Source organism: Brassica napus, chromosome A5 (assembly GCF_020379485.1).
Source record: "Brassica napus cultivar Da-Ae chromosome A5, Da-Ae, whole genome shotgun sequence".
Classification (NCBI taxonomy): domain Eukaryota; kingdom Viridiplantae; phylum Streptophyta; class Magnoliopsida; order Brassicales; family Brassicaceae; genus Brassica; species Brassica napus.
Window position 1 is genome coordinate 8,886,597 of NC_063438.1, and position 14,984 is coordinate 8,901,580.

The following is a 14,984-nucleotide window of genomic DNA, read 5'->3' on the forward strand; positions in this document are numbered from 1 at the left end:
TGGATACATATGCTGACTAATCAAATACATGTATCTTCCTAAGGTTTTTCTCTAATCTCGTTGTACTTTTAGACATGGTGAATATCCTATAAGGTGGTGTGTGTCATCTTGTTTCTAAGAAAACATAAGTTTCAGGACACTCAAGTTCAAAGTTTTGTTTTTTATTTGCCAATTGTTTCAGACAAGATAAGATAACAACAACAGCAACAACAGCACGATGATGATCAGAGTTCTACATTTACACATACCATAAAGCACAACAACAACAGCAACATCAAATCCTAATCCAGCAATCTAGAGACGGTTTTTAATCATTGCAGTATCAGAATAAAACATTTTGTGTGTTCAATTGTCAGCTACTTACATCGCCATTATTCTTGACATCATCATCATTGATCCTTGGCTTGCTCCTCTCCTCCTCTCGATCGTTCTGAGTCATCTCCATCTGAGTTTTCAAGAACTGCATTCTCTGCAACTCCATCTCTTTAACGAACTTCATCCTCTCCTTCTCCAACTCCATCATCAGCTTCAGCTTAGCAGTCTCCGCCTTCTCGTACGCCTCGGTGAATCCAAGAATCGCCTTCGCCACATCTCCAACTCCACTCCCTCCTAACTCATCCATCTTCAACCGCTTCGACACCAGTTGCGACGGTGGTGGTGGTGGTGGGAGACTCTCAGCTGAGTCAGGAGGAGAATGCTCAGGCTCAGGCTCAGGATCAGACTCAGACTCGGTCTCGGAAGCACTCCGTTTCCTAAAATGCCACCTCATCGAATCAGAGCCTCTCTTCAAAACCGTTCCTTTATTGCCCTGACGTCGTCCCATTGGAGCCTTAGTGCTGTTGCCACCAGCACCACCGATCAAAGACTCGAGCTTTTTGAAGAAAAGCCATTTGCTAGGCCCATCACCAGAAGCGATCTTGGCCTTCTCCTGCTTATACTTCTTCTTCACCGTATCGATCCTGTTCTTACACTGAACATCTGTTTTGAGGTACTTGCATTGACGGCTCTCGTTCACCACCTCTGCTACTTCCTTCCACTGTTGCTGCTTCAACGTCCCCTTCCCCGGCTCCGAGAATCGCTCCCCCCACGCTTCGATTAGAACCTTCGTCGCTTCTTCGCTCCAACAATCGTCTCTCCCTCCTCCTCCTCCGCCGCCTCCGCTTCGTCCGTTTCTGCTACCTCCAACAACGGAAGGAGTGTGAACCACTAAAGCTAGAGATTGAGGCGGTTTCGTCGCAGAGGCAACCGTGACGTCGCTGGTAGGTAAAATCGGAGGAGGAGAGGAAGGTGCAGGTGACAAGGAATCTCCAGGAGATTTTGGGGACCGAGTCTCGTCTTCTTCGTCCATGGATTTTTCAGATCTGAAGTTGTTTTGGGAAGAGGAGATCCGAGATTTTTTTTTCTGACCGGCGAAGGGATAAGGTCACCGGATGCGTCATCTCCGTTAATTGACCCGATACGCAAATTGACGAAATGGCCCTTCACACTTTCCCTTAATAACATAATAACTAGATAATAAAGACAAACCCTTAGCTTTATAAATCGGTTATAATAAACTTGATAAAGTATTCTATAAGAATTTATAATTTAATTTAAAGGCTTATAAATCGATCGTAATAGTTTTAAATAAGGGCAATTGTCAATAATAACACATTTTGAAGTTTATGTCTCAAAAATAGCACTAGAAAGAGAAAGTCACAAAAATGATATTTATTAAAAGGTAAAATATCTCTTATACTCTTGGTTTAAAATTAAATAAACAAACAAAATAAATAAAAATAAAAAAAATAAAAATAAAAAAAATGAAAATGAAAAAAAAATTTTTTTTATAGTTTCAGATTATATGTTTTCAAATTCGAAATTTTATAATTTTTTTTTTATTTTTTTTCAAAATTTTGTTTTTTATTTTTTTTCAAATTTTCTTTTTATAATTTAAAAATACTTTTTGAAATTGTTTTTAAAATTTTTTATTTTTTATTTTAGTATTTATTTTTGTAAAATTTTAAACCCTAATTCCAAAACCCCATCCCTTAATTCTAAACCCTAAGGTGTGGATTAATTAACCCAATGGGTATAAATGTATATTTACCTCTTTAATGAAACCTATTTTTGTGACTTTGAGCTTTGAGTGCTACTTTGGGAACAAAAATTTAGTTTTGTGCTATCCTAGTCTTTTTCTCTTTAAATAATGCATAAGTGTTACTAAAATTTTTAAACTATTTAATCGCATTTAACAATAAAACTCTTCATGGATCGAAAAATAATCTTTCAACTAAAAATTTGATGAAAGAAATCCTCCACTTTAATTATGTTAATGCATGTTATCCTCTGTCAGAAATACTGTAATGGAAAATGAGACATGGAAAATGAGACGTTAACGGAACTAAACATGAGAGTTTTTTTTCTCAAATTTTTAGTTGAGTGGTTTTTTACGATCCATTTTTAGTCGAAGAATTTTATTAATAAAAACCCATATAAATATAATAGCAACGTGTACATTTCCATGGTATAATTGTAGTTTAATTTATTAGTGCCAAGATACTATGGTACTTATTACTATTACCATTTGAATTGTTTTTCAAATACCTAGGATTTGATCAGTGCAGAGCAGATTTTTTTCGGCTAATATGAAATTTGATTTAAATTAGTGATTTTATTGGGATGTAGTATTAAGTTTCAACTTCCTATTTTATCAAAAAAACGAAACGATTTTTTTTATTTAAAATTATATAATTTATCAATTAGTTTATTTAAGATTTTGTATATACACTCTCTTATGTAACAATATTATATTTATATTTTATGTGCATTTTATAAGAGTTACATTTGTTGAATTGGTTAAACGTAAGATTTACTTGGTAGATTTTGGACTAATTTAATAGTATAGATTTTTATGGGTTTTAATAATTTTTAGCAATGTTTTCGTTACCCTGGCATGCGGTCGAACTAGTAAAACTGGTGATCCGTATATAATCCAGTTCAGATTCAGTTAAAATACAATATTTAAAATGAGAGAAGACCTGGTAAAAATCAGAAAACTTGTCATTAACCTGCGATTCGTTATTTGTTAACACGATAAAAACCCATAAAACAATATTAAAGAATATGATTCAATTTTTGATATATTTTTTAATAGCACATAAATTTAAATAAACTATATAATTTATGATTCTTTAATAGTCCATTCACTATTGATTGATATATTTGATATGGATACTTTTAGGTGTTGTATAATGATATTGATTTTGTAACTACAAATTTTAATATGTGGGGTTTTCTAATGGGAAATTGCCACAAATAACACATTCATAGTACCACTTTTCATGTTTACACCAACCACTTTTATTTTCACTTTTAATGAAGGATAAAAAACAATTATACCCTTAGGGTTAACTAATCTAGACTTAGGGTTTAGAGTTGAGGGGTGGGTAGGGTTTTTGGAATGTGAAATTTAGGATTCTAATAAATATATAAATAAATACTTAAAAAATATAAAAATTTTGAAAAAATAGTTTCAAACATAATTTTCGTTTTTCAAAAAGAAATTTGAAAAAAATGAAAAAAAAATTGAAAAAAGAAAATTTCAAAAAAAAATTTATAAAAAGTTCGAATTTGAAAAAGTATAATTCGAAAACATAAAAAAAATTACTTTTTTCAATTTTTTAAATTTTAAATTTTTGTATTTAAATAATAATTTAGTATATATATAAATAACAATGGCATAAGAGTCTTTTGCCATTTAATGAAGAATGTATTTTTGAAAATATCTCTTTCGTGGTGGTAAAAATGAAAAGTGGTACCATGAAAATGGTAAACATGTAATTTACCCTTTTCTAATATTAATTGCAGGTTGGTTAAATGCAAACTAATATGAGTGTTTTTAAGTTATTAGAATTAAGGTTTACGTTGACATTTGACAATGACCATATACCCTTTATAATTTTTGATGTAAAAGAGCAAAGAAAAAGAAAATATATGAAAAGAAAAGCTGCAAGATGGAGAAGATTAACATAGTTTTGCAAACATCAGATCTCAAAGAAACATGAAGTAAGACTAACATGGAAGTTGTTTAAAGGTTTTAAGAGATATATAATGGTTTTGATTCATGTAGAAAAAAATAAAATATTTTATCTCAGAAAAATCTCAAAAATTTAGGAAATCTAGTTATAGCACCTATTAAATTGACTACATTTTGTTACAGAAATATATGGTAATATATTGTTAGTCAAAATTTAAGCTAAAACAAAATATTATTAGTCAAATGAAAGAGTGCAACAACCTTATTTAAGTAGATTTTTCATAATGTTTATGTTTTCGAAATAAACCAAATTTATATATAATATAAATTCGCATTTTTGATTATGTATCTACACTTAAATGTTACACATGAGGCCAGTGGCGGACCCATGATATATTTTTACCTAGGTCATAACTTTTATTTAAACCCAAACTATAACAAAAGCACAAACAGAAGCATGGATTTTTTTTTAAAAAGGGGTGCAGGAAGCGGTATTCGAACCCAGGAAAGGAGTGTCAGAGGAGGAAATACATAGCCAATTGTGCTGTTAGCGAGTACATGATATAGCTTACAAACAAAATATTTAAAGTTAACCTGTGTCAGCTGACCCACCTTTCTTCCATGTGGGTTCGCCTCTGCATGAGGCATTACATTCATTGTTCTGAAGCATGACCCGTGGTTAAACTGACACAATTGATGACTCTATATGTAATCCGGTTTTTTTTAAACTTGTATTTTAAAATTCTATAAAACCCGCAAAAAGCCGCTAATATCTGGGACCCGGCTACCGGTTGAACTGAGTGACCCATTATGTAATACAATTTGACTTAAATTTTTAAATTTAAAGTATTCTAATTTATGAATGTTTAGATGAATGGTGGATATATTATGAAAGTGATGCTCTAATTTTAAAAAACTTAGCTATACAAATTTTTAGGCAAACTAATTTATCATTTTGCTGTAAGCGTAATAGATCAATATTTAAGATATATCAATATTTGAGAAAATGCATACTCAAACAGAAATAGATTAGAGCATCAACGATTCGTGTACGGATATTACAATTTAGTGATTTAAGTTTGAAATAAATATAGTTGCTTACTTATTTATTTAGTTTACTCTATTGTTCACGTGTTATTAGAAATTTTGATGTTTTGTTTTTGGTTTATTTTAAATTTCTAATTTAATTTAATTATTGATATTAGACATTTTAATATTTATTATTTTTCATTTTGTTATAAATTGTTATTATATATCTAATAATAATCTTTATTATTATATTTTGACCTGCACTTTAAAGCGCGAGATGGATTTTTGTACAAAAAATCATTTACTGAAAATTAGAAATTTTATAGATATGTTTCTTTTTTATAAAAACATATGTTTTTAAGGTATATATAATAAAATTAAAATTTACATAAATATAATTTTATGAAAATAAGATAATTAATTTATATAACCTGCCTCGTATCAATTTTACTTATATTTTAAAACTTTAAATTATAGTACATTTTTTTCAATTTTTATATATTTAAAATTTTATCTTCTTATTATATTTTTTTTGTCAGAATTATTATACAAATTAAATATTGTCATTCTACACGTCTCATACTTGATAAAAATATTAAATTATTTTTAATATTTTAATTTAAAATATGTATATTAACTTATGAAATCATTTATTAGTTTATATATCATACTTTAATATTGTTTTAATAACTTATGAAATCATTTATTAGTTTATATATCATACTTATGAAATCATTTATTAGTTTATATATCATACTTTAATAAATTAGTCTTTTACATGTGAGAAAAGTGGAAAAGTATTAAACAACAATAGATACATCATACAGAAAATCATATTATATAATAATAAATTTTCCACATGTGTTTCTATATATATATATATATATATATACTTTTTTTTACACAGGTATAGTACGGTAAACTGAGAAAAGTGCTAACTGTCTAGGTTTTGAAATCCACCATTTAGATTTACTCGCCTGTGTGGTTAAATGACATGAATATCTAACTTCCATGTATAACGACAGAATTTCTATGTTACCGGTGGACAAGCCTTTAGGAGATTAGTATACACTCATATTATTTAAAAGAAAATACAAGGACAAAATATAACACTGTCACAAAAAGCATATACTGGATGCCAATAAGGGATACATGTTATTCTTCTAGGTACTTACTTCCAAATTTTTGTGTTGTAATTATGTTTTCTAAGTTTAGAGTTCCGAATTGTACTTAGATCTTACATCAAATACTGTACAATAATAGTAACTAATTAAAAAAAACTATTAATCATTTTTTACCTCATGTTTAGACATATCATAGTTATGTTCAAATATAACTAATAAACTTACAAATTTTATTAGTTCCGGGACTAAAAACCCAATACGGCGAACCCTGGTTCGAATCCCGCTGGCCACACGGATATGAGCTATTGCTTTCGGCTCATTTGAATGCCCAGGAGAGGGTCTATCCGTGGGCTGTACCTCCACCCCGGGGTTAAGTCTGTGTCTTTAATAGACCCGGGTTTAACCCTTTTCAGTTACAAAAAGAAAAAACTTACAATTTTAAGCAGAGTGTTGGCAAGATGTTTTTCTTTTCCATCTCAACCAAAAGTGAAATCGAATTCCATAAGTAATGTTTATACGACCATTGCTAGCGGATCCGGGTTTCAGTAGAAGCTGATGAAGCATTATTGCTTCAGGGCCCAACGAAGTTAAATACTCCCTCTGTTTTTTAAAGATGCATATTCTAGACTTTTCACATATATTAAGAAAACTCATTAAATATGCATTGTTTTTTGTGAATAACAATTTTCCATAACTTTAAGCTAATAGAAATTCAATAAACACCATTAATTTTTTTGAAACTTACAATTTTTCATAAAATCATACATTGAAAAATTAAAAAATGTATCTTTTTAAAACAAATTTTTTTTCTAGAACATACATCTTTTAGGAACGGAGGGAGTATTCAAAGGGCCAACAATACTTATAAATATTAATATTACGTAATTTGACTGGTCACGACCATAGTTATAGGCTTATAGCTCTATGCCTCTATCTGATGTGGGTTCGATATGCTGTAAAGGTGTCTTTAGTAAAAAAATTTCAGAAAAATGGGCCAAAATGTTTTGTTGCTTCTGGGGCAAAATATATTAGGCCCGGCTCTGATTGCTAGTGCCTTCCTTCGCAAATTTGAATTGCTTGCTACCAAAGTATTATTTTTTCTTACCATTCTATTAACTTTTCTTTTTACCAATCTATTAACTTGCTTAGAATTATAGTCGTAACATATAGAAACATAGAAACCATTCTTTCCTCAAAAATATAATTCCATGGAACCTAATATAAAATCGACAAAGATCAGTCGATCCGGTGACATGTATGTAGATTAAAAGTAATTAATATATATATAAAATAAATTTTAAATATTTAAAATGTTTTTCAAAGAAATCTACAATGATTAAAAGTAATTCTCAGATATTATATATATATATAAAAGAAATTTGCAAATATTCTTAAATATTTTTAAAAGAAATCTACAAAAATTTAAAAGCAATTCTCTAATACATTTAATTATGCAAGATCTACTCTGAAGCAGATGCATTATCTGATGATGAACATGAAGCTGAATCGTTTTCGTCATACTTTCCAATCTCGTCCTCTGATTCCAAGTGTACATCCTTTTCGGTTAATCGCTGTTGTAATCAAATACTCCTTGTAATCGGCTTCTTGGATTTATTGACGTGATAGTGATCCAAGGATCGTTTCTTTGCCTAATTCGCAGATAACGAATATAACAAACCTAAAATAGCATAAAATATATAAGTTGACTCAAATATATATGACTACTTTAGGCGGAAAATATGTTTCAAAAGACATACCTCGATGCATATATCTTTCACTTGATAAGGTAAACCAAGATCAGCGACCAATTTGGAACTTCATAATATGAACAAGGTGCAAAATTATTCTCAGGTAGAACATCTCTGACAAAATCCGCAATCGCATCCACACATTCTTCAGGCAAATTATAGTCAGTCTTTAGCACCATCAATCGACTTGCAGATGATAAAGGTAAATGTCCATCTATACATCTTCGATACAATGGTTGATTAGCTGCATCTAACATTTCAAAAAATTTTCTGGCGTCCAAATTGGGTTCTTCTCATCTATCTCCTTCCTATTCACCTAGTGGTAAATTTTCTTTATATGCATTATTTACCATCTGATATACAGATCCTCCAAAACCAGCAAAGGAAGTGGAGATGTCACAATTCCTGATTTATAATGCATAATAATGAAGTACTAATTGATTATCCGCGCACATGTGCAAAATAAAATGTAAATTCTGATACTTGTTAAATATTAATTTTGTCCATTCAACCGTAATTATATCATGTGATAAGACCTATATATATTAATCTGAATATCTATTAAATGTGATTTTTACTCGTATAATTTTTTGATCATTTGTATTTTATTATAACAATTTTTTAACACTATAGATCATAAAATTTACAAAGTGAGATTTTTAAAAGTTTTCGTAATTTTCATTTTAAAAATTCAAAATATAATATATGTGAAGAATCTAAATTTTTATTATATGGTTAATATGATTGTTTAATTTATTTTAATAATAGAACATTAAAAATAATAGAAGATATGTAAATTGTTGAGATAAACAAGATCAACAAACAAAATCAAACTAACGGACTACACGTACAAACATTTATGTAGAAAACTATTTGATGTTAATGGATAGTAATAGTTCCACAAATGCTACAATTGGTTTGTTTCTCAGTTATACAAATATGTTTTAGGGTTTGATCGGGAGAGCATTAACATAAGATTTATGTTTTTTGTTATCCAATAATAATTATTAGAAAAACATTTAAAATAAATGATCTCCAAATGCTCTTTTTTTTGTAAGAAAGGAGTTAAATTCTCTTTGTTCGATGCTTTCATATGAGGTTTTTGATAAAATATTTGCATTTAGAATATATAAATAAATTAAAATAATTTAACATAACTATTTTAGTTTATTAAATAAGATCAAAATTATATTTTTATCTAAAAATTAAATTTCTATTTTTAAAATATATTTTTTTACTTTTCAAAGAATAATATTTTACGTTTAAAATACACTAATAATTAATTTATTATAATAAAATATATAAATAATATATACATATCTATATTATTTAGAAATTAAAAAATTATACATCGTAGACAAATCATTTACCTCTTTAAAAATTATTTTATTAAACATGTTTATGAGAGCATATTACTTCTATAGCATACAATCTCTATTGCATACTATTAATGTTTTGTCTTCAATTTTACCAATCAAGGTTTTAGTAGTATATGTTTTCTTCACAAATCACAACCACATAAATTAAAATTTTAATTAACTAAAAATTTCCTAAATATACTATTAATATTTTAGTTTATTTAATAAAATGAAAACTATATTTTTATCAATAAAAAAAATTCTATTTTTAAAATAGTTTTTTTTTACTTTTCAAAAGAATAATATTTTACTTTTAAAATATACTAAAAATTAATTTAATATAATAAAATATATAAATAATATATACATATCTATATTATTTAGAAATTAAAAATTATACATCATGATCATACACAAATTATTTACCGCTTTAAAAATTATTTTATTAAATATATTTATGAGAATATATTACTTCTATAGCATACAGTTTCTATTGCATACTATTAATGTTTTGTCTTCAGTTGTACCAATCAAGGTTTTAGTAGTATATGTTTTCTTCACAAATCACAACCATATAAATTAAAATTCTAATTAACTAAAAAAATTCCTATTTTTTATTAACTTAATTTTATTTCCTTTTAGAAACAATTAGTTCAGTTTTATTTTCAAATTAGTTCAGTTTTTAATCGGAAATTAAGTTTTATCATTTAAAATTTCACACTTAGAAATTTGTTTTTTTTTCTTTTGTAAACAGCACTTAGAAATTTATTCTATTAGATTTTGAGACACTTAGGTGTTCAGTAGAAAAACAAAATTCAAATCATTTAAAATTTCACACTTAGAAATTTGTTATATTAGATTTTGAGACACTTAGGTGTTCAGAAGAAAAAAGAAATACAAAAAACAATTTGAGTTGGTTACAAAAATTAAAATTGACTTGGTTAGTCCAAGTGCATGTATGTGTACATGAACGCATGGAAATTTGTACCATGTGGCCTAATATTGCGACAACTAAACAATAAAGGTTCCTAAACAAGTAAACAGTGGAGCGGTGATATATGACTATGAACCTATGATGAGGTGTCATATTGTTCTTTAAAAGAACTTTTTTTGAGCAAAATTAGAAGAACATGTCTGCAAAATTAGTGCGATTCACAAAACAGGTAAAAAAGCTGTCGACAAATTATTTGCTAACCAAAGGAAAATCAATTTTACGTGGTTTTGGTTTCACCGACCCATAACTTCTTATTTCTTAATAAGAAAACTAAAAGTTATCCTTGTACAAAAAATAATTCTTAACCCTAATTTTATAGCAAAACGTGCACTAGAAAGTCTCTCTCCTCTTCTCCGTTCTCTCACTACGACCTTTCACGGAGAAGGAGATGAGACTTTCGATTTTTGTTTCTGTATTATAATCTTCGATCAAGTGATCGATTTCATCTTCCCTAGGCGATTAGACTTTCGTTAGGCGACTTTTGTTGTGTTTGTTCAAATCAAATCAGTTTTGTTCTTCAAATCTCTTCTTATTTCTGATTTGGTTTGAATCAATAAAGATCCGATCTTGTTTTGATCGGTGATTTCAATCTCCCCCTTCGCAAACTACTTCAAATCCCGTTTAGTTTATAGTCTGATTTTCTTCTCCCAAAGATTATCCCCATATACTTTATTTATAGGAGTCAATCTTTACTCTCACTCTGATGTGAGCCATGATTGGCGATTGGGTAAAGTTTCCTTGCTACAAGGTATTATGAGTTATTGGATTTATCTCGAGTGATTCTCGGAGGCTTAGTTGAATCGGCATCTTGAAGATGGTCCGATAAAAGTCTTTCCCTGGATCAAATTTCGAGTCTTTCCCAGAGCTTATAAATCGGCGATGCAGAAGTCAGGCTATAAACAATGGTTTGGGCGGAGGATTGGAGAAAGATGGGATCGGGAAGTGATGGAAAAGACAAAGATGCATCCATCTTCGCGGAGGAGCCCAGGCGGCGGAAAGCTTACGGTCATCGGAGAATACACCTTTGTGCATGAGGGACACGTGTTAAAACACGCGTTGTAACATGCCCTAAAGGATGGACGCGTAGTTATGATGATAATGATGGCCGAAAACTTTGCTGAATTGGATATGGGCCTTTTAATTTAACTTGTAAATGGTATCTTTGTTTGGGCTTTAATGTAAACCTGATTCATGTATCTTTAGCCTGAGGGCTTATGAAATGAAATCAGAGTTGACAAAAAAAAAAAAAACCCTAATTTTATAGCAATCATTAGACTATTCATCATGCACAACAGTTGTTCATTCTAAAAAAAGTTTGATGTAGGGAAGTAGTTTCCTTTACACACTCGGCCTAGACTACGTTGCACGGAAGCTTCATCGGACGTCCGCTTCCCGCTTCGGAATCGGAATCGGAATCGGAACCTTGTGGAAGCTTGCGGAATCTCGCTTCCAAAACGTTTCTAAAATATTCTCTTTAAAAACTTGTTGGAAGCTTATGATTCCATTTTGGAATCACGCTTCCGTTTAAAAAATAAATACAATGTATATCAATAAAATATAAAACCATAGTTTTAATCTATATAAAATAAAAAAAATTAATAGTAATGAATATTGAGTTATAAATATACAAATATCAAAAATAATACTATAAATTATCTTTATGCATTGAGATTTTTTATTAAAGATATAGCACATATTGAAAATTATATGATTTAAATTAAAAATAATTAATATAATATTTTTGTAAACATAATTTATGTGTATTTTTACAGTTTTAATATAAAATCATTTCAAAATTATTATAAATGAATAAATGTTTTATTTCAAATTTAAATCATATAATTTTTAGTCCTAATTTTCTAAAAATTTACATATATATATATATATATATATATATATATATATATATATATATATATATATATATGGATATATATATATATGGATATACGCTTCCAACACGTACCCGCTTCCTAATATTTTAAAAAATATCGCTTCTGCACTTCCTTACGCTTCCGCTTCCACGTACCCGCTTCCGTTTCCATGTAACATAGGGCCTAGTACATAATTAGGGAACTATATCATTATCTCTATCACTATTTCCAAACAAGGCCATATTAAAACCTATACATTCTTTAGTTTTAACTATATTAACTTAGTTCTGTTACAAAAAAAAACTATATTAACTTAGTTTCTCTTGTGTATCTATAGTTTATTCTAGGAGTGGACAAATTATACGTAAATTTTGATTGATTCGTTATCTTTTTCGAATAAAAAAATCAGATATATATATATATAAACATTATAAAATCAAAGTAAAATCATATATAATATCTATAAAATGAATTAAATCATAAATAATAATATTTTTTAGGAACAAATATTTGACTCGATCCATAATATGCATATATACACATATTAAAAATTTATATATACATAAATGATTATTTACTACTATATCTTATGTAACTTTTATAATATTTATTTATTAAATTGATTATTTTAGTTATCAGAGTCTTATAAGTAAATAATTTTTATGTTAAAAATAAATATATATTTACACTAATTTTAGTATGTTAAAATTGTACTTTATTTATATGGATCAAATCAGATATCAAGTGAAAATATATAAAAAACATAGTTGTTTTATATGTCGCTGTTAATATTTAAAGGAGAAAAGTTCCAGAAACCATGATTTAAACGTTGTTTGAGAAAGATTTTTTGTTACAACAAGAGATGTATGAGTTTTGATCTATAAGTACTCGATTTGATTCCTGATTTATGAAAAAGTGTTACAAAAAAAAAAAAAGTACTCGATTTGATTAACCATAAAAAATAAAATAAATAAATATAGCACGGTAGCACCAAGCTTGAAGTATACGGTGCTCAAAATATTTTTGAAACATGTCATTATTTAAAAAATACCATAGCTACTTTCTTCAGTTGAAATATGTTACCTGGATTTACAAGGACAACGAAGACCTATCCAATTTTGTTGTCTAATATGCGCAATTGATTATAAGTTTATAACATCAAGACCACAAGGGTACAACTGCGTGAGTGCGTGGCCAAATCCATGATCTTCCACGAATTTCGTCTTATAGGTGTTACATCAGTATTTTGTATTTTTTACGATGAAAAGGTTCATTGCGTTAAAAGTTCAAAAAAAAAAGGTTCATTGCGTTAAGAAAATAACAAGTCACACAAGTAATATATAACCGTTATTATGATACCAGTTGCATATATTATTGAAATTTTATAGTTTATAATTTTACTTTTGAGTGTTATTTCTTGCGGCTAAAAATTCAGTTACAATAGCCATGTTCTTATGGCGGAAATAAAGAAACACATGCATCATTTTTATCATGCCTCGCTTCCATGCTCCTTACCGTCAGGACCGGCTCAAGATATCATGGACCCATACGCCAAAATAAATTAAATATTTTTTCACATGTATTTGTCGATAATTTTAAAAAATTTGGGCCCATATTCCTAATTTTTTTAAAAAACTGGACTCTTTTTCCAATATTATTTTTACAAAAAAAAATGGGGCCCGGGGCCCACACCCGTTTGCCCCTATCCTAAAGCCGGCCCTGCTTACCGTCATGACTTTGCGACATTCTCTTTGAGCACCATCCATGTTGTCTAACTGCTCTTCAAGGCTTGGTCTTTTAAGACAAATATTATCTTCTTATTTCTTGTTTGACGAAAATACCCACAAGGTCACACCACTTCACAAGAACCACGTAATTAAATATTCTTTCGGTATCACTTTAAGTGGTGTTTAAAATTTTTAATTTTGTTTTACAATAACTGATATTCTCACTGTTCAAGATAAAATTTAATGTCATCTAAAATTTGTAATTACAAAATACTATTTTTTTATGGTTGAACTTTGTTCATTTAATGTTTTTTTATGTAACCAAAATAAATTGTATAAATATTATATTTTCTTAATAATTGAATAACATGTGATTCTAAATGAGTTTTAATGACTTTGCACAAATCTCATATTAAATAACAGTTGATTTGAAAAGAGTTTTAAAATTATTATTTCAATAACAGGAGATTTTAACAAAATTCCAAAATTTCCTAAAACCCTTAATTCAGTTCACCTCCCTTAAACACCACTTAAAGTTTAAGTGATATGGAGTATATCTTAACGCGTAGATTTCGTCCTATAAATAGAACATCGTAGAAAGAGGAGAAACAACAAATAAACAAAAATGGATATTGAAGCTGTGACTCCGACTTTGCAAGGCGAGTGGATCAAGGTAAGCCTTCAATCTAATTTCCATCAAATACATAACTTTTACACGAGAAAAACATCGATTATCAGCATATGACACATTGACACTGATAGTCCTTCTGTGTTCTCATCACGTATTCACGTGACCCCACTCCTTTTCGACCTAGATATTCATGAACTTTGAATCGAGTAATGAGTACTAAGATTTTTTATCATCCTCAAATAAAAATAAAAATATATCCTTCAACTACCACTGTGTTAGCCTGTCACGTATTTGAATAATTACCGACTCATCAATATATGTTTAATAGTTATCATGAATCATCATCGTGGGTTTAAGTTATCTTGGTCATTGATCGATTAACAGGTGGAGCAGAAAGGAGGAGAAGGACAGGACCAAGAAAGCTCACATGGCATAGCCGTGGTCGGAGACAAGCTGTACTCTTTCGGGCGGCGAGTTAAAA

At 29.0% G+C, this 14,984-nt stretch overlaps 1 protein-coding gene across 1 annotated transcript; it reads right to left on the reverse strand.

The window, feature by feature from the left end:
- Positions 1 to 140: 140 nt before the first annotated feature.
- Positions 141 to 1,465, reverse strand: LOC125609480 (trihelix transcription factor ASIL1-like). Its single transcript, XM_048780952.1, has one exon. It carries the CDS (start codon positions 1,346 to 1,348, stop codon positions 353 to 355), a length of 996 nt encoding a protein of 331 aa, XP_048636909.1. The 5' UTR covers positions 1,349 to 1,465; the 3' UTR covers positions 141 to 352.
- Positions 1,466 to 14,984: the final 13,519 nt, after the last annotated feature.

Bases quoted from the DNA above. Each gene is read 5' to 3' on its own strand.
- LOC125609480 (XM_048780952.1), bottom strand. From the start codon at position 1,348: ATGGACGAAGAAGACGAGACTCGGTCCCCAAAATCTCCTGGAGATTCC.